The 26,507-nt window shown below is 39.6% G+C and overlaps 1 protein-coding gene across 2 annotated transcripts in view; it reads left to right on the top strand.

Annotated features, from left to right (window-relative positions):
• TRIM24 (tripartite motif containing 24) overlaps positions 1-26,507 on the top strand; it is a 127,076-nt gene that overhangs the window by 74,009 nt on the left and 26,560 nt on the right. The window contains exons 8-9 of one of the 2 annotated variants that reach the window (XM_033195006.1): positions 12,116-12,233; positions 15,748-15,914. In XM_033195006.1, the coding sequence (XP_033050897.1) occupies positions 12,116-12,233; positions 15,748-15,914 (285 nt within the window). Of the gene's footprint in view, positions 1-12,115; positions 12,234-15,747; positions 16,017-26,507 lie in introns of both variants that reach the window. The other variant, XM_033195005.1, reaches the window with a different exon arrangement.

Here is a 26,507-nt window from a genome sequence, read left to right as displayed (position 1 = left end):
TCACCCAGGCTGGAGTACAGTGGCGCCATCTCTGCTCACTGCAAGCTCCGCCTCCCGGGTTCACGCCACCATTCTTCTGCCTCAGCCTCCCGAGTAGCTGGGACTACAGTCGCCTGCCACCACGCCTGGCTAATTTTTTGTATTTTTAGTAGAGATGGGGTTTCACCGTGTTAGCCAGGATGGTCTCGATTTCCTGACCTCATGATCTACCCGCCTCGGCCTCCCAGAGTGCTGGGATTACAGGCGTGAGCCACTGCACCCGGCCTAAAGAATACTTTATTGCTAAAAATGTTAATCATCTGAGCCTTTCAAAAATCAGTCTTTTTGCTGATAGAGATTTTGATAGCTACTGGGATTATAGTTGCTGAAGGTTGGAATAACTATGGCAATATCTTAAAATAAGATGACAATGAAGTTTACATCGATTGGCTCTTTTTTAATGAAAGATTTCTCCATAGCATGCAATGATAATTTGATAGCATTTTACCTACAATAGAACTTCTTTCAGAATTGGAGTCAGTCCTCTCAAAGCTTGTAGCTGCAGTATCACCTAAGTTTATGGAATATTCTAAATTCTCTGTTGTCATCTCAACAATGGTCACAGCATCTTCACCAGGAGTAATTTCTATCTCAAGAAACCACTTTTCTGTGCTCATCCATAAGAAGCAACTGTTCATCCATTCAAGTTTGATCATAGGATTGCAGCAATTCAGTCACATCTTCAGGCTCTACTTCTAATTCCAGTTCTTTTGCTGTTTCTATCACATCTGTAGTTCCTTCTTCACTGCAGTCTTGAATTCCTCCAGGTCATCCCTAAAGGTTGGAATCAACTTATTCCTAACTCTTGTTAATACTGGCATATTTATCTCCTCACATGAATCACTAAGGTTCTTAATGGCATCTAGAATAATGAATCTTCTCTAGAAGGTTTTTAATTTACTTTGCCCAGATCCATCAGAGGAATCACTGTGTATGGTGACTATTATACTAGCCTTATGTAATGTATTTCTTTTCTTTTCTTTTGTTTTTTTTTGAGATGGAGTCTCACTCTGTCGCCTAGACTGGAGTGCAGTGGCATGATCTCAGCTCACTGCAACCTCTAGCTCCCAGGTTCAAGCAATTCTCCTGCCTCAGCCTCCCAATAGCTGGGACTCTAGGCATGTACCACCATGCCCAGCTAATTTTTCTATGTTTTTTGTAAGAGACGGGGTTTGCCTATGTTTTCCAGGCTGGTCTCGAACTCCTGACCTCAAGTGACCCACCTGCCTCAGCCTCCCAAAGTGCTGGGATTACAGCATGAACCACTGCACCAGCCACATAATGTATTTCTTTTTTTTTTTTTTTGAGACGGAGTCTCGCTCTGCCGCCCAGGCTGGAGTACAGTGGCCAGATCTCAGCTCACTGCAAGCTCCGCCTCCCGGGTTTACGCCATTCTCCTGCCTCAGCCTCCTGAGTAGCTGGGACTACAGGCGCCCGCCACCTCGCCCGGCTTGTTTTTTTTTTTTTTTTTGTATTTTTAGTAGAAACGGCGTTTCACCTTGTTAGCCAGGATGGTCTCGATCTCCTGACCTCGTGATCCACCCATCTCGGCCTCCCAAAGTGCTGGGATTACAGGCTTGAGCCACCGCACCCAGCCATAATGTATTTCTTAATAATTATTTCTTAAATAATACTTGAGGCCATGCACCTATAATACCAACACTGAGAGGCTGAGGCAGGAGGTTCACTTGAGGCTTGGAGTTCAAGACCACCCTGCGCCACACGGTGGGACCCTATCACTACCAAATGGAAAAAAAAAAGACATGAGAATCAGAATTACTTCTTGATTCATGGGCTGCAGAATGGATGTTGTGTTAGCGGGCATGAAAACAACCTTAATCTCCTTATGTATTTCCATGAGAGCTCTTAGGTGACCAGTTGTATTTGTCAATGAGCAGTAATATTTTAAAATCTTTATTTTCTGAGCAGTGGGTCTCAAAAGTGGGCTTAAAATAATAACTAAAATATATTGTAAGTAGGTGTGCAGTCATCCCTCCTTTGTTTTCACTTATAGAACACAAAAGCAGTGTAGATTTAGCATAATTCTTAAGGGCTCTAGGTTATTTGGAGTGGTCAGTGACCATTGGCTTCAACTTCAAGTCACCAGCTGCGTTAGTCCCTAACAAGAGTCAGTCTGTCCTTTGAGGATTTGAAGCCATGCATTGTATGAAATTTCTAGATGGCATCATCTTCCAATAGAAGTCTGTGTCATCTACATTGAAATGTGTTATTAGAGTAGCTACCTTCGTCAATGATCTTAGCTACATCTTATGACTAATTTGCTGCAGCTTCTACATTAGCACTTGATGCTTCACCTTGTACTTTTATATTGTGGATACTGCAGAATGGATGGTTTCTTTCCATAAATCTCATGGACCAGCCTCTGCCACCTTAAAACTTCTTTTGCAGCTACCTCACCTCTCACAGCCTTCATTGAATTAAAGAGAGTTTTAGGACCTTCTCTGAATTAGATCTTGGGTTAAGGGAATGTCATAGCTGGTTTGATCTTCTATCAAGACCACACAACTTTCTTCCTGTCAGCAACAAGTCTGCTTGGCATTCTCATCATTCATGTGTTCACTGGAGTAACACTTTCGATTTCCTTCAAGAACTTTTCCTTTACATTCACAACTTGGCTAACTGGTGTGAGAGGCCTAGCTTTCAGCCTGTCTCAGCTTTGTACCTGCCTTCCTCAGTAAGCTTACTCATTTCTAACTTTCAATTAGTGAGAATCATGCAGCTCTTCCTTTCACTTGAACACTTAGAGACTATTGTAGGGTTATTAAATTGTTGCATCTGAGACTAGGAGGCCTGAGGAGAGGAAGAAAGAATGGCTAAATTGGTGGTACAAACAGAATATACTATTTATGTTTGCTCTTACTTGGAAGTAGTTTGTGATGTCCCCAAACAGTTACAATATTAACATTAAAGACCACAGATCACTGTAACAGATTATTGTTAAGAATTACCAAAATGTGACAGACACGTGAGCATGTGCTGTTGGAAAAATGGTGCTGATTTTCTCAATGTGGTGTCGCAAACCTTAAATTTGTAAAATTTACAGTACTTACGAAGTGCAGTAAAGCAAAGCTCAGTAAAGTGAGGTGTACTTGTTTTACTACCTCCAAATCAAGTTTTCTGTCACCTATTCCAAAAAATGGAAGTCCAGAAATTTTCTATACAATTTTAAAATAAGGAAATGTGATTCTGGATAAACTTTATGAAATAACTTCAAATATTGAGTGACATCAGAGTTCTATAACTTTTCTTAATAATGAATTGTATTTAATTGTTAGGATTTGTTTTCCTTTCATAATTATCAGTGCTCTAGTTTCTATCCTGATTTTTATTTTTTCATTAGTTTTAATGGAAAACATCTATACACTATATACCTTCTGTATTCTGTTACTTATATTTTTCTGAAAGTCAAATAGAAAAGGGATAGAGCGAATAGAGAATTGTGTTTTCCAACTTAATCCATCGTGAGTATGTATGTGTAAGATACGTTATTCACACAATCAGATAAGCATTCCTTCAATTTCCTTATCAGTTTAAAAATGTGTTTTTCATTCTGTTCTGATTTTTTATTGTATTATGGAGAAAATAAAAATAGGAGATGGGATAAATTAATTTACACAATGATCTGTTGAAATAGGAATGAAAGAGATAGTCATCTGTATGATACATAGAAGAAAATAGGAATAGTGAATCATATAGTACCAGTATTACCATTGTCTTGGTTAACTAAATTTTAAAACACTGTGGAACCCAAGTGAGCATTGGATGCATTTCTAGTAGCAGCTATAGAGAACAATTTGCCTGTAATGTGTGCAGAACTGAGGTTTGTGATTATTTTTAAACATTTAGAAGATTTTCTAACTTCAGAAAATGTGAAAATCATTATATTGTATAACTCTGTTCTCCAGAGTTCTGCTTTGTAAATATAGCCATGTTTACTTAGGTTATCCTTTAAATGATGGATTTTATATGCTTAAAAAATGAAAATGAAATGCCTAGCAGCCCTGAAACCTCAAGCTTGGCTTGCTGTTTTTAAAATTTTATTTATATTTTATTATATATTTAATGTGTACAACATGATATTCTGACATATATGCATATTAAAATTATTGTTTAAATCAAACAGATTAATATTCATTATCCTAGTTACCTTGTATCTGTGTGTATGGTAAGAACACCTAAAATCTATAACAAATTTTTGATATACATTACAGTGTTATTAAGGAGGTTTTTTTTTTTTTTTGAGACGGAGTCTCGCTCCGTCGCCCAGGCTGGAGTGCAGTGGCCGGATCTCAGCTCACTGCAAGCTCCGCCTCCTGGGTTCACGCCATTCTCCTGCCTCAGCCTCCCGAGCAGCTGGGACTACAGGCGCCCGCCACCTCGCCCGGCTACTTTTTTGTATTTTTTAGTAGAGACGGGGTTTCACCGTGTTAGCCAGGATGGTCTCGATCTCCTGACCTCGTGATCCGCCCGTCTCGGCCTCCCAAAGTGCTGGGATTACAGGCTTGAGCCACCGCGCCCAGCCAAGGAGGTTTTTTTGGTTTGTTCTTTTGGTTTTTTTTTTTTTTTTTTGAGGCAAGGTCTCTCTCTATCACCCAGGATGGAGTGCAGTGACATGATGATAGCTCATTGCAGCGTCAAACTTGCAGGCTCAAGCGAGCCTTTTGCCTCAGTGCCCCAAGTAGCTGGGATTACAGGTGCATGCCACCATAGCCCAGATTTTTTTTTTTTTTGAGAGACAAGGTCTTGCTCTGTCACCCCAACTGATCTTGAACTCCAGGTGTGAGCCACCACATCTGGCCGGCATTACAATGTTACTAACTGTAGTTCTTACTCTGTACATTAAATCTCAATGCTTATTCATTCTACCTACCTGGAAATTTGTACCCTTTGACTTCTCTACATTTCCTACCCACCTGCCCCTAGTAATCACTATACCACTTTGTCTTCAACTTTCTAAAAATATTCCATGTATAAGTGAGATTATACAGTATTTTTCTTTCTGGATCTGGCTTATTTCACTTATCATAGTGTCCTCAAGGTTCATCCTTCTTATCACAAATAACAGGATTTCTTTCCTTTTTTAAGGCTGAATAATATTTTATTATATATATCTACCACAATTTATTTATCCGTGCATCATTGGATACAGGTTGTTTTTCTATCTTGGCCATTGTGAATAATGCTGCAGTGACATGGAGGGGGGACTGCAGATATCTCTACAAGATCCTATTTCATTTCCTGTCATAATATACCCAGCAGAGGGATTGCTGGATCTATAGTAGTTCTGTTTTTAATTATTTGAAGAACCTCCATACTGTTATCCATAGTGGTTGCACCAATCTTCATTCCCATCTAAAGTGTACAAAGGGTTCCCTTTTTTCCACACCCTGGTCAACACTTGTCTTTCTTGTCTTTTTTATATTAGCTGGATCCTAACAGGTATGAGGTGATAGCTCATTGTGGTTTTGATTTGAATTTTCCTATTGATTAGTGATATGAAGCATTTTTTCGTATGCCTGTTGGACATTTTTTTCTTCTTTGGAAAAATGTAAATTCAAACTCTTTGTTCATTTTTTAATCACGTTATTTGGGTTTTTGCTATTGTGTTGTGTGAGTTTCTTATACAGGTTAAGCATCCCGACTGAAATCTGAAGTTCTCCAAAATTCAAAACTTTTTGAGCACCATCATGACACCACAAGTGGGAAATTACACACATAAGAATTGAACACAACTTGGATTCATGCACAAAATTATTAGAAATATTGTATACAGTTGCTTTCAGGCTATGTGTATTGAGTATATGAAACATAAATGAATTTCATATTTAGACTTCGACCCTATCCCCAAAATATCATCATTATCAATATACATAATACATAAAATCTGTGTGTGTGTGTGTGTGTGTGTGTGTGTGTGTGTGTGTATTCACATAAAAACTATCAAGAATCTTACTGTCTCACCTTCTCTTCCCGGCATGGAGGCATCAGCATGGTGACTTAGGTCACTGCATATTGGAGAGGGTTGGGGAATCACAACAGGCATGAAGCTGGCAGCCATGGATGTGAAGTGGTGAGGGAGGAATACAGAAGTGGTAAGAAGAATTAGCCAGTGTCATTTGGATTTTGGTTACATTGAGTAAATAAGTAAATGGATTGAATAAGTAAGTAAATATATTGACAGTAATGGCAGCCAAGTTTTCAGAGAAGGTATTTAGAAAGAAGTTAGGCTAGGAAGGGCCCAAAGATGTGTTGGATTGGAATTAAGAGTACAAGTATGAACTTAGAGTTTTATTTTTATTCTTGGACTGAGATCTAGAAATAGTTATAGATGTATATGTCCATCTGTATGCATATATATATATATTCGATGTTGGTGTGCTGCATCCCAATAGCAGTGAGGCCACTTCCTTCCAGATCTTGGTTTCAAAATACCAAAGAAAGGGGAGGAAAGTAAAAGGTGTGCCCAGAACATGTTGTTATACCAGAAAACTACTGAAATGCTCAGAGAATAATGGGGACATGTCAAAGGGAACAGGATTCAGTGTAAAAGGGCTCCTACTGGGAAAACCAAGAACAAATTTGAGGATCAAAATAAGTCACTATAATAAATTATAACACACTGAATTAAATAAGAATACATGAGTTCATAATAACATAAATCAGTAAACAGTAGATTATTTGGGGGAGAAGTTGATAACAAAACTAAAAGTCATGGTTATAAAACAGTGGATATACAGAAGCACATTTGGTCACTATCATAGAGGTAATTTGAGAGGAGTAATCAGTGGCTGCAAATATGCTGGGCAGAGGATTGATGGGGAATAGAGTATTAGTAAAATCTCAGAATACCTCTTCAACTTTAAGTTTAAGAAATTGAGTAGCAGAATTATAGATCAAGATTAATATCACCAGTGGTACGACAATTTGACATCCTACGTTTCCTGGCACATCATCGTCTGTGTGGTATTCTTGCCAAGAATACTGTAACTAAGTCTGATCAGGAGGAAATACCACCCAGGTTCAAGGTCATCCTACAGAATGTAAGGCATAAAATCTTCAAAACACATCAGGGACATGAAGGAAAGGGAAAGACTAAGCAACTAAATAATGAGGCAGCTAAGCAACTTTGTATCCTTGATAGCATCATGGAAAAGACTGCTGAAACTGTTGGCATTTGGATGAAGTGTTTAAACTGGATGGCTGTGTTGTAACAGTTGGTTTATGAATTTGGAATCTGGGATTTGGTTATGTTAGAAGATCTTTGTTTTAGGATATCCATACTGCAGTATTTAGGGAAGACAGGACCTCATGCCTGTAGCTTGCTCTCAAAAGTTTTGGAAAAAGACTAGTAACGTGTGTAGGAGCAGTTGGGTGGGCACTGGAGCAAATGTCGTAACTTAACACTCAGGGAATTTGGGTGAAACAAATGTAGGGTTCTTTTAGTTTTCTGGCAGTGTTTCTATGATTTCAAAATTATTTAAAATAAATTATTAAATAGCTATTGTCAGAAAGATAAAGGTAACAGGTGTTGGAAAGGATATGGAGAAAGGGGAATGATTGCATCCCGTTGATGAGAATGTAAATGAGTACAACCATAGAAAACAGTATGGAATATACTTACCTGGCAGGGGAGATACCATGATCACGAAAACAGTATGGAAGTTCCTTGAAAATTTACACATAGAAGTATCATGATCCAGCAGTCTCACTTTTGGGTATGTATATATTCAAAGGGAATGAAATCAAGATCTTGAATAGATGTATGTAACTGGGTTCATTGCAACACTCACAATAACCAAAAAATGGAATCAGCCTAAGTGTTCAACAGATAAATGGATAAAGAAAATGTGGTACATATACCCAATGGAATACGATTTAGGTTTATAAAAGAAGGAAATCCTGTCATTTGCAACAACATAGATGAACCTTGAGGACATTATATTTACGTCATGATCTCACTTATATGTGGAAAAAAATTAAACTCAGAGAGAGTAGAATGGTGGTTACAAAGGGCTGGAAGGGATTCAGGGTATTGGAATGGATGTTAGTCAAAGGCTGCAAAATTTCAATTAGATGGGAGGAATAAGTTCACCAGAGCTATTATATGACATGAGAACTAGAGTTAACACCACTGCGTTTATATTCTTGAAAATTGCTGAGAGTAGATTTTAACTGTTCTCATCACAAAAAAATAAGTATATGAGGTAATACATAGTTAATTAACTCAATTTAACCATTCCACAATGTATATTTATTTCAAAACATGCTGTACACAGAAATATATTCAATTTTTATTGGTCAATTAAAATAATGCTTTTTAAAAATAAATTATTAAATTTTAGATAAAACAATTATTAAATTTCAGATAAAACATAGTTCTTAGAATACTTCTTATGGTTAGCATTATGAGCATGATTTATGGTGGGAATTATTAGAGGGTGCAAAAAATTAAAGGGGGAAATTTGGGGAAAGATATATTGTATTGACTGCTGCCTGGTAAACACTTTGCTACATATTCTACATAGTCCCAAAATAAGTTATTTATTTATTTATTTATGTTTTTGGAGACAGAGCCTCCCTCTGTCACCCAGGCTGGAGTGCCTCCCAGGTTCCAGTGATTCTCCTGCCTCAGCCTCCGAAGTAGCTGTGATTACAGGTGCATGCCACCACACCTAGCTAATTTTTTGTGTGTTTTTAGTAGAGACTGGGTTTCACCATGTTGGCCAGGCTGGTCTCGAACTCCTGACCTCGTGGTCTGCCCGCCTTGGCCTCCCAAAGTGTTGGGATTACAGGTGTGAGCCACCATGCCTGGTCTATACGTGTTTTAAAAGTAGAGCCAATGGGATTTGCTGACAGGTTGAATATAGAGTGTAAGAAAAAGGAGCCGAGGACTTTAAGTTGTAGGGAAAAACATTATTACCAATAATTGAGATGGAGAGGATTATAGGAAGAGTACATCTGAGGATAAACAGTACAGTCATGTGTTGCTTGATGACAGGGATGCATTCTGAGAAATGGTGATTTCGGCATCGTGTGACATCATAGGATGTACTTACACAAACCTAGATGGTTTACCCTGTTGCTCCTATCTGTACAGCATATCACTGTACTGAATACTGTAGGCAGTTGTACATAATGGTAAATGTTTGTATATCTAAACATAGAACAAGTACAGTCAAAATACAGTACAAAGGATTAAAAAATGATACACCATGGAGGTTGCAGTTAACCGAGCTGAGATCATACCACTACACTCCAGCCTGGGTGACAGAGTGAGAGTCAAAAAAAAAAAAGTGCACCTGTGTAGGTATAGGGCATTTACCATGAATGGAGCTTGCAGGACTGGAAGTTGCTCTGGGTGAGCACGTGAGTGATTGTGAAGGCGCAGGACATTACTGTACACTACTGGGGACTTTATAAGCACCATGCTTTTAGGCTACATTAAATTTATTTGAAAATATTTTTTCTTCAATAATAAATTTAGCTTACTTAAGGAAAGCTTACTGTAACTTTTTAACTTTATAAACTGTAATTTTTTAAATGTCTTGACTCTTTTGTAGTAACAGTTAGCTTAAAACACAAACACATTGTACAAATTCTTCCTTATATCTTTAATTCATAAGCTTATTTATTTGTTTATTTTAAAACTTTTTGTTAAAAACCAAGATGCAAACACACACATTAGCCTAGGCCTACTCAAGGTTCATATCTTCAATATCACTGTCTTACACCTCCACGTTTTATCTCCCTGGAAAGTCTTCAGGGGCATAAACATGCATTCAGTTCTCATCTCCTATTATAATAATGCTTTTTCTGAGACTATCTCTTGAAGGACTTGGCTGAGGCTGTCACTTTTTTTAGTAAGTAGTAGGAGTACACTCTAAAATAATGAAAAAAGTGTAATATAGTAGATACATAAACCAATAACATAGTCATTTATTATCATTATACAACTGGCAGCACTGTAGGTTTGTTTACACCAGCATCACCATAAGCACTTGAGTAATACCTGGTGCTGTGATGTTACTACAGCTCCAACATCATTAGGCAATGGGAATTATTCAGCTTCATTATAATTTCATGGGACCACTGTTGTACATGAGGTTCATTGTTGACTGAAACATTGCTACATGGTGCATGACTACATAGGAATGTAGAGGAAGAGAGAAATAAAAAAACTCAGCCCTGAGCATTCCAGCACATACTGTTGTGGGAGAGAAGAAATCACCAACAATGGAGACTGAGATTGTGCACTGACAAGAAGCAGAGGAATCCCTGCCCTTACTGGGGAGTTCAAAAACAGTGGGATTATAGTGTGCTGGAAACCAAATGAAAAAAAGCATTTCCATGAAGGCAGACCGACCACCTGTGTGAAAAGCTGCTACAAGCCTGAACATAATGGTTTCAGGAAAGAATGGATGGGGAAGAATAGGAGACAGTGAACCTAGATGAGTCTTTGGAAGAGTTTTGCTGTAAAAGAAATGGGGTAGTTGATGGTAGGAGAAAAGGAGTTAAAGAGTTTTGTTTTTAGCTGAAAAAACTTAAAAGCATATTTATATGTTGATGGGTGTGATCCAGTAAAATGGGAAAATTGGTGTTACAGAAGAGGGATGAAAATTACTGGGCAGGCAAGATGGGGTGTGCTCCACTGCACAAGTGGAAGGCTGGCTTTAACTAGAAACATGGACATTTCATCATCCATTGCAACAGGAGGGGATATTGACTGAAAAGTGGTGGAAGTTTGTGGAAGATCTTTGATTGTTGCTGATTTTCAGTGAAATGCTAAGTACATTAGCTAAGATTAAGAACGAGAGAGGAAATACTGATGATTCAAAAAGAGAAAAGAAAGTAGGAAATAGTTATTTAGGAAAGTAGAGAAGTGAATGGATTAGAGAAATGTCATATGATAGTCAGCCTTAATGGCCTACCTGAAGTAAGTGGTCATGTGTTTGAAGTGAGATCAGTTCAGTTATGTTCAGGCAACATGTGGGATTTAACCAGGGTAGGTTGTTTTATCTAGGGGAAACATTGAGGAGGGTGAAGTGAGCATATATAATTGAGTGAAAGGGGAGTTGACATATATATGTGACATCTATGATGTTATATATGACTATATGTGACATGTTACATGACATGTGACTGACATGCATGTTACATGACATGTGACATAAATGCTATGTGACATGTGTCATATGACATGTGTTACATATGTGACATATATGTAAGGAAATTGTGATGATTATTGACCCTGGAATTGGAGCTAGATAATGAGGAATTGAGGGATAGAGGGCAAGGGTAAAGTGAAATGAAAGGATGGAAAAAGCAAAGTCTTATAGGACCTAGGGGGAATTGTTGGTATTTGGGCACTAGAGGAAGTGAATCATTTGGTTGGATATTGAAATCATCAAAAATTGCCACAGGACTAATATTGGAGATGGTGATAGGTAAACCAAGAACTAAAATCTTCAAGGACTGAGGGAGAATGAGTAGATGCTCATTGATTGCAGCGTGGAGGAAAGAGGATGGTGTGGTGTGATGATACGAGATTCAAAGCTGGTTGTATTCAGGGCGATGGAGGGAACAGAACTGTAATGAGGAACAAGGAGAACCATCTCACTCACAGGCCCAGTTCCTTTTCCTGAACAGAGACAAATTTGTATTCCCTGTAACTCATTAGCCCCTAATCTAAATTCTGAATCCTTCTAAGAGAGTAAGTAAAGTAAATGAAAGCATTAAGATACGTTAGTAATTTTTATTTTACAAATATTTGAGTTAGTGATTCTGCAAAGTTTTATTAGTAATCCAAAAAACTAACTTTAACCTGTCACTTCAAAATTGGTTCAGTAGTACAGCTAACTGAATTATGCCTCAAAACTTTTTAACTTGTTTTGGAAAGAAAATTGTGTTGTATGTCCAACATACAACACAATTTTGTGACCTATATATGATTGTTTATTGTGTATTGATGTACATACCAGAGACTGTTTTTGTATATTTACTGGGCATTTAATAAATTATTTGCCTAATATTTAGTTGTCTCTTCTTTTTCTTCTAGATTACATACCGGTTACGGCACCTCCTTCGTGCAAGGTGTGATGCATCCCCAGTGACCAATAACACCATCCAATTTCACTGTGATCCTAGTTTCTGGGCTCAAAATATTATCAACTTAGGTAGGCCATTACCATTACATACATTTCTCAAAGTGACATTTGTTTGTAGAACTCTCAATGATTATGACATGTGACTGAAAATATGTTCACTTAGGGTGGGCACGGTGGCTCACATCTGTCATCCTAGCACTTTGGGATCACTCAAGGATCACTTGAGCCAGGAGTTCGAGACCAGCCTAGGCAACATAGGGAGAGCCCATTTCCACATAAGATTTCTAAGTTAGCCAGGGGTAGTGGCACATGCTTGTAGTCCCAGCTACTCGGAAGGCTGATGCTGGAGGATCGAAGAAAATATGTTCTCTCACTTTTAAAACGTTTTCAATATTTTGTTTTAAAAAGACATGTTGTTTCTAATAGTATTTCTCAATGTATGTGTATGGTAACAAATATACATGAATATAAACACACGTACATGTACGGATGATAAGAAAATATTCTGTAACATTGACTGACAGGGTGTCTAGACTTAGGGATTTAGGTGTCCTGTCCTGTCTATTCCCTCAACCCCCCAAATCTGGTTTGTTCTGTTAGCTCTAAATTTATCAGAATGTGTTAACTTGACTTGTCATTGATAAAGGATTTTTGATATCCTGAAAGTTTTATTTGAAACTACTATATTTTTATCGCCTTATCTTTAGAACTATTCAGTAGGAACCTAATGGTTCAGTCCTTCATCTTGCTTAGGGAAGACTTAGTTTTCTTATTTTGCCTGATCAGATAATAGTTATATAGATATCTTACTAACTGAAGTACAACATACATACTGACAAGTACCCAAATCTTAAGCAGTCAGGTACTGCATAATGATGTCTCAATCAACTAACTGCATCTATGACTTATAAATACTGTGAGTTTTTTTACTGTATCTTTTGTATGTTTAGATACACAGATACTTACCATCGTGTTACAATTTCCTACAGTATTGTCCAGATAATTCAGTACAATTACATGCTGTACAGGTTTGTAGCCTAGATTCTACCTAGCAATAAGCTATGCCATATAACCTAGGTGTGTAGTAGGCTATACAGTATAGGTTTACATAAATAAACTGATGTTTGTCTAAAGATAAAATTACCTAAATGACACATTTCTCAGAACATATCCCCATCCTTTCGCAACACATGACTATATTAGAGCTCACTGAATTATCACAAAAAGAGACCATCATTTTGGTAACATTAGGAATGAAAGTATCCTTGCAAGCAGTTCAGCAGAAAGTTACTACTTTAGCTTTTTTATTATACTATTTGCTGAGTAGAAACACCTTTTTGCCTTCTTTCTTAATTTCTCACAGGGAAACTATACAAATTTAAGAATTCCCTACCCATTGTCTGTTCATCAACAAACAGTATTATCGTTTTTGATTTTGGTGGTGGGGGGGCGAGGGGTGCTCACTGAGTTTGTTTCAGAATCATCAAAGATGGTTTCTCATCCCCAACACTAGATTCTGGGTGAGAAAAGAAAATGGCTGGAGAAAGAGCCCATACTCACCAGGAAAGGAGGAAATAGGCAATCTTACCCGTAAGGGAAGAACAAAAGGATTTATCCTGGAAGCAAAGGTGATGAGACTCCTGCAGACTAGTTTAGATACAAACATATGTATATTGATACATAGCAGGAAACTGGAATTATACACACTAATTTTACCAAAAAGAAGCATCTTTAGAATACAAAACATGTGTATAAGTAACTCTTATTACCACACCTGACTCTACCACTACACATTCATCTGTACTCAGAACCCATCACAAGATATAAATCCAAACAAGTGGTCATATGTGTTATGTACTTATATCACAATAGGTAAATACACCCACATATAGACATAAGTACATTTAAGAATTATATTCAAAACTGTACGCACATAAATGGATATAATTTCAGATAAATCTACTTTAGCCAAAACAAAAACAGGATCTCCTAGTCTAATAGTTTGTGAAACCTGTATAAGGAAGTTAAACAATATATTTTACTGTAGAATTTCTCAGAGCTGTCACTTACAGCACTGTAAATTCATATACAGTGAGATTTACATTGTAAATCTCTAAAGAAGGAGACAAGTTTCCTAAACTTGTTACCCATGGCTTCTGAGAAACGTATAAGAGCACTGGGGGAAAATATTGGTCTAGATGAATATTTGTTACTGTCTTGAGTGACTTTGGATAAGTTTTACAACCTCTCTAAACCTTAGATCCCTTATGTGTAAAAGAGAATGTTATTATTTCTTTTAAACATACGCATACACCTACCTGTAATAGTGAATTACACACAGTAAACATTTAACTATATATTTTTAGAATGCATATGAGTAGTAAATCATAAACATTTGAGTTTCTACTGTTGAAATCAAGCTTGAATCAGACCTTTCAAAGGCACCATTAAACTCTTAAAACTATTTTTAAGCTGGTCAATGTATTTTGTATCAAAAAGTTAACATAATATGCATTGTAAAGGTATAGGAAACTTGAGAGATCACAACTTGTTAATAGTAAAGATTCAGAAATCCTTTTTGGGATTGTTTTTAGAGCCAATGTCAGGTTTGCTTGTTTTGATATATGACAGCGGTTCTCAGAGTATAGTCTGGTACTCTTTCAGGGGACCACAAAGGTCACCCTTTTCCAGCTACACGTCTGGATGAATGTTGTGCCAGACCCCTATTGACTTCAGTAGGGATAGGACCATGTTTGAGAGGCCCAAGAAGAGACCTGGAGCTAGTGAACGAGACACAGGGCTTGAGGGAACTTACATACAGGACAGTCCAGTGGCAGTGGACTGGACAAGAGAACCACCAGCAAGTAGTTTATATAGCACTTAGCACCCTCCCGCCAGCAACCTCCATGTGGCAACCTTCATTTAACACAAAGCAAAAGTCCTCCATCCCCGATGTTGCCTGGATTCCACAGGCTGGCCTGGGAGTTCAGATATTCTTCATTGATAAAGAATGGATCTCTGGGTTGGCCACTCCTGGGTTCCTTAGTGCGGAACTCCAAACACACATTCTTCTTAGGCTATACAGGGTCACTCTCAGGGTGGACTTAAGTTATTGCTGTCAGGTGCTGTCTGCCATACAGTGAGACTGAAATTTTTTTCATATATTTTAACTCAATAATATATTATGATAGTGCAGAAACAGATAATGAGATTTCAGCTATTAAGCCAGACATTCAAAGAGATTTTTTAAAACATCAAACAGTATTTTAAAATATCAAAAAATGTTTACCAAGTTTTTTACAATGTAGTTTTATAAAAACATGTTGTTATGGTTTTATTATTATTAAATGTATTAGTAAGTTTTAAAAATTATTTTAAATTTCTAATATTATAAATTTTGATGACTAGAACTTAGATGAACAAAAGCTGTTTGGGGGTCCTCTGTCTTTCAGAGTGTAAAAGGGCTCATGAGACCAGAGAATTCCTTGGCAATTCTGAAGTTCTGCAAAAATAGTCTTAGAAAATGTGATATTTCACCAACTATCTGAAAAACTTTTTCCCTTAACCTTTTCTTTTTAATTAGGTTCTTTAGTAATTGAGGATAAAGAGAGCCAGCCACAAATGCCTAAGCAGAATCCTGTCGTGGAACAGAATTCACAGCCACCAAGTGGTTTATCATCAAACCAGTTATCCAAGTTCCCAACACAGATCAGCCTAGCTCAATTACGGCTCCAGCATATGCAGCAACAGGTAATGGCTCAGAGGCAACAGGTGCAACGGAGGCCAGCACCTGTGGGTTTACCAAACCCTAGAATGCAGGGGCCCATCCAGCAACCTTCCATCTCTCATCAGGTAAATTTGGAAGCAGGCCTGTCCTCACTTAGATAATTATAGTATAATTGTGTTGAGCAGCTCAAAATAACAAAGACATCCATTTTCCATAATCTAAATAACTGCATTTATAAAAATTTATCACATTAAGGATCCCTGATTTAATGCCTAGTTTTTAATCCCTACTTAAAAAGGATTTAATGGTTTGTTTAGCTGATAAATCTATTTTCATCTACTCTTCATTGTCTTTAAATTATAGCAGAGGATAAATGTTTGTATTCCTAAATAACCCAGGCCTGTGATTGATGGGAAAAGTTGTGTACCTGTTAATTCCTATACTGGTGCTTCAGAATGATGAATACATTAAGAATCGGTCCTCTGTGAGGATGTGGTATTTAGTAAACCACACTGCATCTTAGAAACTAGGGCAGAGTGAAATACAAAAGGGCAGAACTGTGGTTCATTGTAATATACCTTTTTCAAACTTTATTTCTGAGCAAATATACTGTTTACCATTCTTATTTTTACTGTAATCCAATTTTTTGTTGTTGTTGTTGTTGAGAGATGGAGTCTCACTCTGTAACTCAGGCTGGAGTGCAGTGGCACGATCTCAGCTCACTGCAACCTCTGCCTCCCAGGTTGAAGCGATTCTCATGCCTCAGCCTCCCGAGTAGCTGGGATTACAGGTGTGCGCCACCACGCCCGGCTAATTTCTGTATTTTTAGTAGAGACAGGGTTTCACCATGTTGGCCAGGTTGATCCCAAACTCCTGACCTCAGGTGATCCTGCCTCAGTCTCCCAAAGTGCTGGGATTACAGGCGTGAGCCACTGTGCCCAGCCTCAGTCCAACTTCTGAAGATAAAATATATATATACTTTTGTTAAATAGTTTAACCCTGCTATTCAGGTTAGATGTGGGCAGACTTAGATTTAATAAAAGTTTAGTAAGGAATATAAAGTCTAATTTATATAAATTGTCTGTTGTTTTCAGTTACATTTACTTATACTTTTTTTTTTATATATAGACAGAGTTTTACTCTTGTTGCCTAGGTTGGAGTGCAGTGGTGCCATCTCGGCTCACCACAACCTCTGCCTCCTGGGTTCAAGCGATTTTCCTGCCTCAGCCTCCCGAGTAGCTGAGATTACAGGCATGTGCCACCATGCCGGCTAATTTTGTATTTTTACTAGAGACGGGGTTTCTTCATGTTGGTCAGGTTGGTCTCGAACTCCCGACCTCAGGTGATCCTCCCACCTCAGCCTCCCAAAGTGCTGGGATTACAGGCGTGAGCCATTGTACCCAGCTATTTGTACTCTTTTTTCTGCAAAAGATTTGAAGTCATTTACAATACAGGATACAAATGAAATTGAGCAGAGTTTAATAAAAAGCTAAAGTATGCAGACATAGGCTAAGAATTCTCATACTTAAGAATAAAACTTAGCTCAGAACTTCTTGCCAACCAAAGAAAAAAGGAAACCAGAATAATACGGGTATTGCTATCTAAAAAGGAAAACATACTGGTTAATTAGGGAGAGAAAATTTTACTAGTATTTTACTAGTACTAAGAGGAATACTTAACATGGTTCTTTATGAAAAAGCAATTAAATGGCTTAATACGATTTCTTTGGTAGAAATTTTAAAAAAACAAAAATGGTTTTTATATGGAACTCATACTTTAATTCTCAATAAAAGTTGTGGGCATTTGTAGATCCAGAATGTGTTACGTGGTGTATGTGAAGGCCTGAGGTAATGTATTTGAGGTTTATGGCTTTCTAGTAATTTGACTAAGAAGGTATGTAAAATCCAAGGGAATATTAGCATGGCTGTTTAAAACTTCGTTTCAAGCCAGATTCTTACAAAAAGTAAGTAGGAAGCAATGTAAAAGGTTTTTGAGTGTTCCATGGGAGGATAATTTTACACTTTATATACCAGGAGGAGTATACCTAGCAGAGTAGAAATTTTGTTAAGAAAATTGAAGGTAGGCCAGGCGCGGTGGCTCAAGCCTGTAATCCCAGCACTTTGGGAGGCTGAGACGGGCGGATCACGAGGTCAGGAGATCGAAACCATCCTGGCTAACACAGTGAAACACCGTCTCTACTAAAAATTACAAAAAACTAGCCGGACGAGGTGGTGGGCGCCTGTAGTCCCAGCTACTCAGGAGGCTGAGGCAGGAGAATGGCATGAACCCGGGAGGCGGAGTTTGCAGTGAGCCGAGATCCGGCCACTGCACTCCAGCCTGGGCGACAGAGCGAGACTCTGCCTCAAAAAAAAAAAAAAAAAAAAAATTGAAGGTAGAATGACATGCTTCAGATAGACTGCAAAGATTACTAAAATTTTTCTGAAGCTGGATAATGGAAACGAGAGATATTGAGTGCTAAGCATTTGCATGTATTAATATTTATCTTCTAAATATTTAGTAGTTTAACAACAAAAGGAATGAATTCATCAATTGAGTTAATTGCCTTTTCACTAAGAAGTCAAGAACTGGCTGGGCATAGTGGCTAATGCCTATAATCCCAGAACTTTGGGCGACTTGAGGTAGGAGGATCACTTCACTCCAAGAGTTCAAGACCAGCCTAGGCAACACAGGGAGGACCCCCCCCCCCCCCCGCCTCCCGCCCAATCTCTACAAAAAATAAAAATAAAAAGTCATCTGGGTGAGGTGGCACATGCTTGTAGTCCCAGCTATTCTTGGGGGGCTAAGGTAGGAGGGATTGCTTGAGCCTGGGACGTCAAGGCTGCAATGAACCATGATCTCTCCCCTGCACTCCAGCTTGGTGACAGAGCAAGAGACTGTCTCAAAAAAAGAATTGAGGCAGTTAGTAGATACTATGTGAAAATAGTTATATAAGCAGTGACAAAACAGAAGTGACTTGAGCTGTTAACCTGCTTTTCTCAGAAATTTTCTTTTGATCTTAGTTGCAGTGTCTACAATGTAGTGCTGTAATCTGTATAGTCTCTATTATATAACCTAATTTTCACACTTAGAAATGAAGTATTCTTCACATATTGCAGTTCTTACTTCACATACTGTTGTTTTTCTGTCAATTTTCAATAATTCCTGCAGTTTCTTTCACATTCTCATCACTCATTTTTATCTGTTCTCTGCTAAATGCCCATTCATGTGTCTTCACTCCTTGGTATCCCTCTTCTGTAAACTTGTATATTGTCCTGCCCGGGTACAGTCTGAGTTTTCTACCAGCTTGTTTGCAAGTACATGTGGGAAAATGCCTATCTAGGCATAGCCTCACAGCAAGTGTCTGTGTGGCTATGAGTATGTGCAATTTATACTCTACATCTGTCCATATATTACAGGTAAATTGAAAAGAACTGTTTCTAAAAATTACTTACATGACAGTTCTCTGTTCTTCCTCTGAAGATTAACCATGTCATCTGCATGGTTAAAAGAGCTGGTGATAACAAAAGTAGAACAGTGATATGACTTAGTGATGCAAACTTAATAGATGTTGTACATCTCTGTTTATTTGGCTTTATACAGTATATTCTATTAAACTCTAATGGATAGATCTAAATTTAGGACAGAATACTGTCACATATATTAAATATTTTTGCTATTCTTTTAGGATTTTAACTGTTTCCTAATTTTATTTATTTTATTTTATTTATTTATTTTATTTTATTTTTTGAGACAGAGTCTTGCTCTGACACCCAGGCTGGAATGCAGTGGCGTGATCTTGGCTCACTGCAACCTCTGCCTCCTGGGTTCAAGCAATTCTCCTGCCTCAGCCTCCGGAGTAGCTGGGACTATAGGCATGCGACACCACAGCAAGCTAACTTTTTGTATTTTTAGTAGAGATGGAGTTTCACCTTGTTAGCCAGGATGGTCTCGATCTCCTGAACTCGTGATCCGCCTACCTCAGCCTCCCAAAGTGCTGGGATTTACAGGCATGACCCACTGCGCCTGGCCCCTAATTTTATTTTTTAAGTAGCTTCCTCTGTCACAGGATTCTTAGACACTAACTCAATCAACCATAATGGTTTAGAAGAGTGGGGGGAAAATCACCTTACATCTTACCAGACCATAAGCATCTTGATGGCATGGTTGACATCTTACATACCATAGCACATTACGCTGGCATTAAGTGTCATTTTTTTGGTTGTCAATATGTAAACATTAGTCTGGATGAAGGTGGCAAAAGACCTCTATGACTACCTTTATTCTCCCTTAAGGACCATTTTGGGCTATGAAAAATTATCCCTTAGATACATTTAGAAGTTTTTCCATGTAATTTCCTAAGTATGTTCTGCTTGTATTTCTATGATATAAAACCCTTCAATTCACAAAATTTTCATGGAAAAATAAAAACATTACTATAGCTTTTAGGTTTACACTTTTCTACAGTTTGGAGATTTTCTTATTTTTCTCTAATATTATTTTTCTACTCTTTACCTACCGAATTTCACTTGTTTAGAATCAGCTTCTAAATGTATTTTTCACTGGGTCTGTAATTGCTAGCCACTCTTAAAAGTTAATGAGAGGTAAACCCAGTGCCACCTAATTTTTAAGAGAGAAGCAGTTGACCCAGGCAAGGATAGTAAATTCGAAAAATGGGAGGAAGAATAAAAATAATAAAGAGGATAGGACTACTTTACAGCTGTCTGCCTTCACAGTGTCAAAGTTTCAGGTGTTGCTGCTTCAACCTTAAAAGATTATTTCTTTGTCCCCCTGTGAATGTAGGGGGAAATAGGCTCCTCTTTGATAAGCTGTGATCATACAGTTAAGATATACTAAAAGGAATATTTATTTTGCAATACATTCCCAACTGTAGAGAATCAGTCAAGAGGAGACTGGCATATAAGGTTATCTTTTTCTTCTAGGACTGGTCTCAATTTCTAGGTCTAGTATTTATGTGCCCACAGAGCAGGCTTGACTTTCTAGCCCTTGCCTTGTTGCAGGAATTAGAGGACCAGAGAGACCAACAGATGAAACAGGAGGATTTTATTTAAGTGGCCACTGGCCCAACGGATTCACATCCAAAGGGTAGGCCCCGAACAAAGACAGGGCTTGACTTTTATACACACTTCGGAAAGGGGATTGGCTAATTTAAATAGCACAAAATTCGTGGTGCAGGCAAGGAGGCTTACAGAGTCAGAACAAAGGCAGTTAATCAAACAGTGACAGGTTTTGTAATCCTTGGCTTGTGACTTTGCAGCTGCATTGAAAGAAAAACAGGAACTTACAAAACTTGGAAATTGAGTAATGGTAAGGGGGATGAGGAGATAGTAAAGGAATTTGTTTTTCTTAACCTTGCTCCAAGGGAGTGTTGGGAGAGTCTCTGGAACTCTTCCTTTGGGCTCTGGCTTTCCAGATAGTGTTATCAAGGCTATCCCGGGGCCCTGCCTGTTGCTGGCCTTGGAGTGAGTCAGCTAAGTACAGGAAAAGTTGTTTTCCTCTTTTAAAAAAAAAAAATTTCAGCCTCATTCCCCCCTTTGATGCTCCCTATAAATGAAGTTTAATAGAAAGCATCACAATTACTTAATTCTTCATGAAAAGGCAGGTTTCTTCCTTTGGCAAAGGTTGATATTTAGTTAGAGCCATTCACTGAGTGATAGTTTGCCTGGTTACAAGAGTCTTTATGGCCGATTGGATGTTTTTAACAAGGAGGGGTAAGAGACAAGGGAGTGTTAAGCAACCTCCTAGTATGGCCAGGACTATTCCTATTAAGGTTTTAAATCCTCCGAGGGATGAAAACCAGCCCCCAAAGAGGGAATATGGAGACCATCCTTTCTAAGTCTGGCTGGAACATGAGCTAATTTTGGGATTTTTGCAGTTATATCTTCAATGACGTTTCCATTGTCATCAATTTCTAGGCAGCAATTAGTTAGATTGAACTTTCCGCATACCCCACCTTCCTGGGCTAGGAGGTAGTCTAAGGCCAGTCTATTTTGATAAATAGCAATTCTCATTTTTGTAGCTTGTTGGGCCAGTAGATTTAAGGCCCTTGCAGCGTCATTAGTCATGATTTCGAGTACCGCCTATAACTTTATCATGCGGTTGCGCATGTAAATAGGGGTACAGTATCCATACATTCCATCTTCCGCCCAGGTGGCTGGCCCAGAATATTGGATAATTCTCTCAGGGGGCCATTCATCATCTTTCTAATTCCCTGTGGTTATGCCCCTTTTATTTCTCCTTTTTGTTTCATCATAAACAGGGTATCCTAAGGCTTCTCCTTGAGGGATTAGGAAGAAGGATGGTCTGATTGTCCCTAGCACACAGGCTTCTGACCATTTAGCTGGCAGCTGCCCATATGCCCATGACCCACAGATCCAGTAGAGGCCAGAGGGTGCCGGCCAGGCATTTGGAGTTGCAAGCTGGTACCAAGAGTGGTTTAAAGAGGCAAAACAGGAGAATGGACTAGGGTGGGGTGATTTGGAATTATTTCTCCTACCTAGTTGGTAAAGGCCTTTCCCCAATAAGCAATGCAGAATATCCTGATAATAGAGATTTTTAAAAGCCAGACACTGAAGCTTGTGAGCATTGGTTCAGGGGAGGGGACAGTCAGAATAAAGTTATCTTGGAGCATTAGCTCCTTTGCTTCCTACCGCCATTGATCCCCTATGATGGTTCCTCCACATACGTAGCATGAGGAGACATGTAGGCTACTGACTGTGTTTTCAGCCAGTTGGACAAACAGGTTTCTGACTGAGGGAGAGAGTTCAGGCAACTCCTGGAGGATGTGCTCACAGAATGACTCAAAAACTTGGAACTGTTGGGTTGAACGGGTCCAGGTTTTCTTTATAATATACAGACTAACTTTTGAGTTTACTTTTTGACCTTTGACTTTAAACCCCAATGTCATGGGATAGCCTGTAGTCCATATGGGCAGACCTGGCTCTAAGATGGTGAGATGTGCAGGATAGCAAATGCTAGGTTTATAAGTTGGTTTTTCCAGTAGTTTCATATGTATGACTTGCCTTGGTGGTTGTCGATCAGTGGACCAAGTCATGCAGCCCCAGCAGGCTATTAACGGGGACCCGGGGGAACAAACGGGACACACATTTTTGCTTAGAACAAGTACCATAGTACCTTGTGGGGCCAATGATTATGGACCACCACAGTATTGCTGCCTCCTGGCAAACATTGAAGTATAAGGATACGACCCCCCCCGTAAGGAGAAGAGGGTTTGGTTTGGTTTAGAAGATCCCCTTCCTGAGTATGAACTTCAAACCAAGTCTTAATAGGTGGGGTCTTACAGTCATAACATATGTAGGCTATTTCCTGGGTCACAGATTGAGTAGGTTACCTGGTTGTGAGTACAAGTTCCTAGGTGGGTCCCTGCGCACTCCTAATAAGTATGGTACAGCAGAGTCCTAGTTACGGTGCTCCCCGACCGCATAGTATGTGTGCAGTGGGGGCACCCTTGTATGAGTCCATTTTCTGACACCGGTATGGGGAGTATCATGATGGGGATGAGTAGGAGCAAAGTAAAGAATAACATGTTTATACCCAGCAGGGACAAAAGAGGTCTTTACCCCAGGGAGGAGGTTGGGCAAAGCTACAGGATAATAGTGAAACAATTAGTATTATAAGGAAAGCTATTGGACCTAAGATTTCTAACCACGTTTACTTCCCTGATGATGCTCATGCTTCGGCCGTGCGAAGTCAGCTTCCAGGGTGGCTAGAGCAGGGCTGTTGTCTCCTCAAGCTTCAGCCGTGCATAGACTGGTCAACTTCCAGGGTGACTAGAGCAGGGCTGTTGTTGACTTCACTGGCAACCTGGTCCCACTGTAGGATCAGCCGGGTCAGATGGTCTGGGTCCTATTGGCTGGTCCACTTGTCTTGGGCTGCCCGTTTCAGCTGACTCTGGTGGATCCAAGGCACAGTTCCTACAACTTTAACAGCAGTGGGAGTGGACAAGATTACACTATGGGGCCCATCCTATATGGGTCCTAAAGTGGTTGGGTTCCATTTCTTAACCTAAGCAGAGTCCCCAGGTCTAAAAGGGTGTGATGGGTCTGTTAGGCTTATGGCCATTCTTTCCTGTACCCAGCCATGGATTCTTTGCATAACTATCCCTAAAGACTGCATTTGCCTTCTTAAGGTTAATTCCCCCAGTTCACGGAGGTCACCTTTAATTTGACCTATGATTGGGGATGGCCAATCAAACAAGATCTCATAGGGCAAATAGCCAGTTTGTTTGGTGGGGGTGCACCTGACTTGGAGGAGGACCATGGACAGGAGTTGATCCCATCTCAGATAAGTTTCTTGGCATTATTTCTTCAGCAGCTGTTTAAGTGTCCAACTCATGTGTTCTACTTTTCCTGAGCTCTGTGGCCGGTAGGCTGTGTGTAACTTCCATTATATTTTTAACAGCCTTGTTAGATCTTGAACTATTTCAGCTACAAATGCCGGACCATTGTCTGACCCTGGAGTCAGGGGCAGTCCAAATCTGGTGATAATGTCTCTTAACAATGCTTTAGTCACTTCTCATGCTTTCTCTGTTCTGGTGGGGAAAGTCTTGACCCATCCTGAAAGGTGCAGACAAGCACTAACATGTGCAGATAGCCCCTGGCTCTGGGGAGCTCAGTGAAGTCCATTAGTAGGTTTTCACAGGGTGTGGCTCCTATTTCCTGTATTCCTGTGGGCCAAGTGGGCCCTTGCCATGGGTTGTTCTGGGCACAAATTAGACATTGTTTGCAAATGGCTCGGGTGATGGCAGTGAGCCGTGGCACATAGAAATGGCGTCCAAGTAGTGTTTCTAGTGCCATTTTCCTTATATGAGTTCCTTGATGGAATTGTCTTACAAATTTGGGGGCCACTATTTCAGGGATGGCTAGCCTCCCATCGGAGAATTTCCACCATCCTTCTTCAATGTAATTTCCAGTCTCTTGGTCTAACCAGGCCCTTTCATTTGGAGAGTAATTTGGGACTCCTGGAAGGAGAGGCAAAGCTAGGGCTTCCTTTTACAATGCGGGGTAGTCATTCCTATCTGTTTTGCCTCCCTGTCTGCTTTTCTGTTTCCTTTGGCCTCTAGTGTTCCTACCTTATGGTGCCTTTGCAGTGCATAACAGCCACTTTCTTTGGGGCCTATACAGCATCTAAGAACTGTAGGAGTTCTTCTTTGTACTTTATTTCTTTGCCCCCAGAAGTTAAGAGTCCTCTTTCCTTATATATAGCTCCATGAACATGCAGTGTGGCAAAGGCATATTTGGAGTCAGTATAAACATTGACTTTTTTGTCTTTTGCTAGTGAAAGGGCTCTTGTCAGGGCTTTTAGCTCTGCTTTTTAGGCTGATGTTCTAGTGGGCAGAAACTGAGCCTCCACTGAGTCCAGTGTTACTACTGCATACCCGGCCTGCCAGACCCCTTCCAGTACAAAATTGCCTCCATCTGTAAAGTATTCAACATCTGGGTCCTTGAGGGGTTGGTCTGTAAGATCTTTCCAGCTTGAGAATACTTTGCCTACTACATCTACACAGCATTGAAGGGGGCCTTCTGGTTCCAAACCAATTGGAAGCAAAGTAGCCAGGTTTAGGGTATTTACTGTCTCTAAAGTTATGTGAGGATTTTTGCATAGGGGCCCTTGGTATCGAGTCATTCTTGGGTTTGATAACCAATGATGCCCTCTCTGATCCATTAAAGTTATAACCGAGTACAGTACCTGGATGGCCACTTGCTGCCCTAGAGTCAGTCGGTCAGCTTCCTGTGCCAATAGAGCCGTGACAGCTAGTGATTTTTGAGGCACAGAGGCCGTCCTAGTGCCACAGAATCCAATTGCTTGGATAATTATGCTACCGGGCCATGCTATGATCCTATGACCTGAGTTAGGACCCCATAGCCATTCCTTTTCACTCATGGACATGGAGAAAGAAAGGCTTAGTTAGATCTGGCGGTCCTAAGGCTGGGGCCTGAGTTAAGGCTTCTTTGATCTGCTTGTCTTCTCCTGGTCAGCCTCCCAGAGGAGGGGCTCCTTTTCTTCCCCGTTTTGTGGCTTCATATAATGGCTTGGCCATAAGTGAGAAATTTGGGATCCAGATATGGCAAAACCCTGCTGCCCCTAGAAATTCTCTTATTTGTTGCTGGGTGGTTGGAGTGGGGAGTGCACAAACAGCCTGCTTTTGATCACTGCTGAGCTATTGTTCCCCTTGACTCACTTTGAAGCCTAAATATTGGACTCTCCTGGAGCAGATTTGTGCCTTCTTCCTGGACACCTTGTATCCAGCCTTCCACAGGAGATGGAGGAGGTCTTAGGTTCCTTGGAGGCAGTCTTCTTGGGTTGGGGCTGCCAAAAGAAGGTCATCTATATATTGCAGCAAGGTGCAGTTGTCATTTGGCGGGGTGTAGGCCTTGGGGTTCAAAGATCGTGGGAGAATTTTTGAATCCTTGTGGGAGTCTCATCCAGGTGAACTGCAACTCACCCCATTGAAATGCAAAATGGGCTAATTGGTGCCAGGTGAAGACAGAAGAATGCATCTTTCAGGTCTAGGCAAATAAACCAGGCAGCACTTGCTGGAATAAGTCCCGTCAAAGTATATGGGTTTGGTACCACTG

This window comes from Trachypithecus francoisi, unplaced genomic scaffold, assembly GCF_009764315.1.
Source record: "Trachypithecus francoisi isolate TF-2019V2 unplaced genomic scaffold, Tfra_2.0 Lachesis_group4, whole genome shotgun sequence".
NCBI lineage: Eukaryota > Metazoa > Chordata > Mammalia > Primates > Cercopithecidae > Trachypithecus > Trachypithecus francoisi.
Note: the sequence above shows the minus strand (reverse complement) of the source record. Positions and strands in the feature narration are given on the sequence as shown.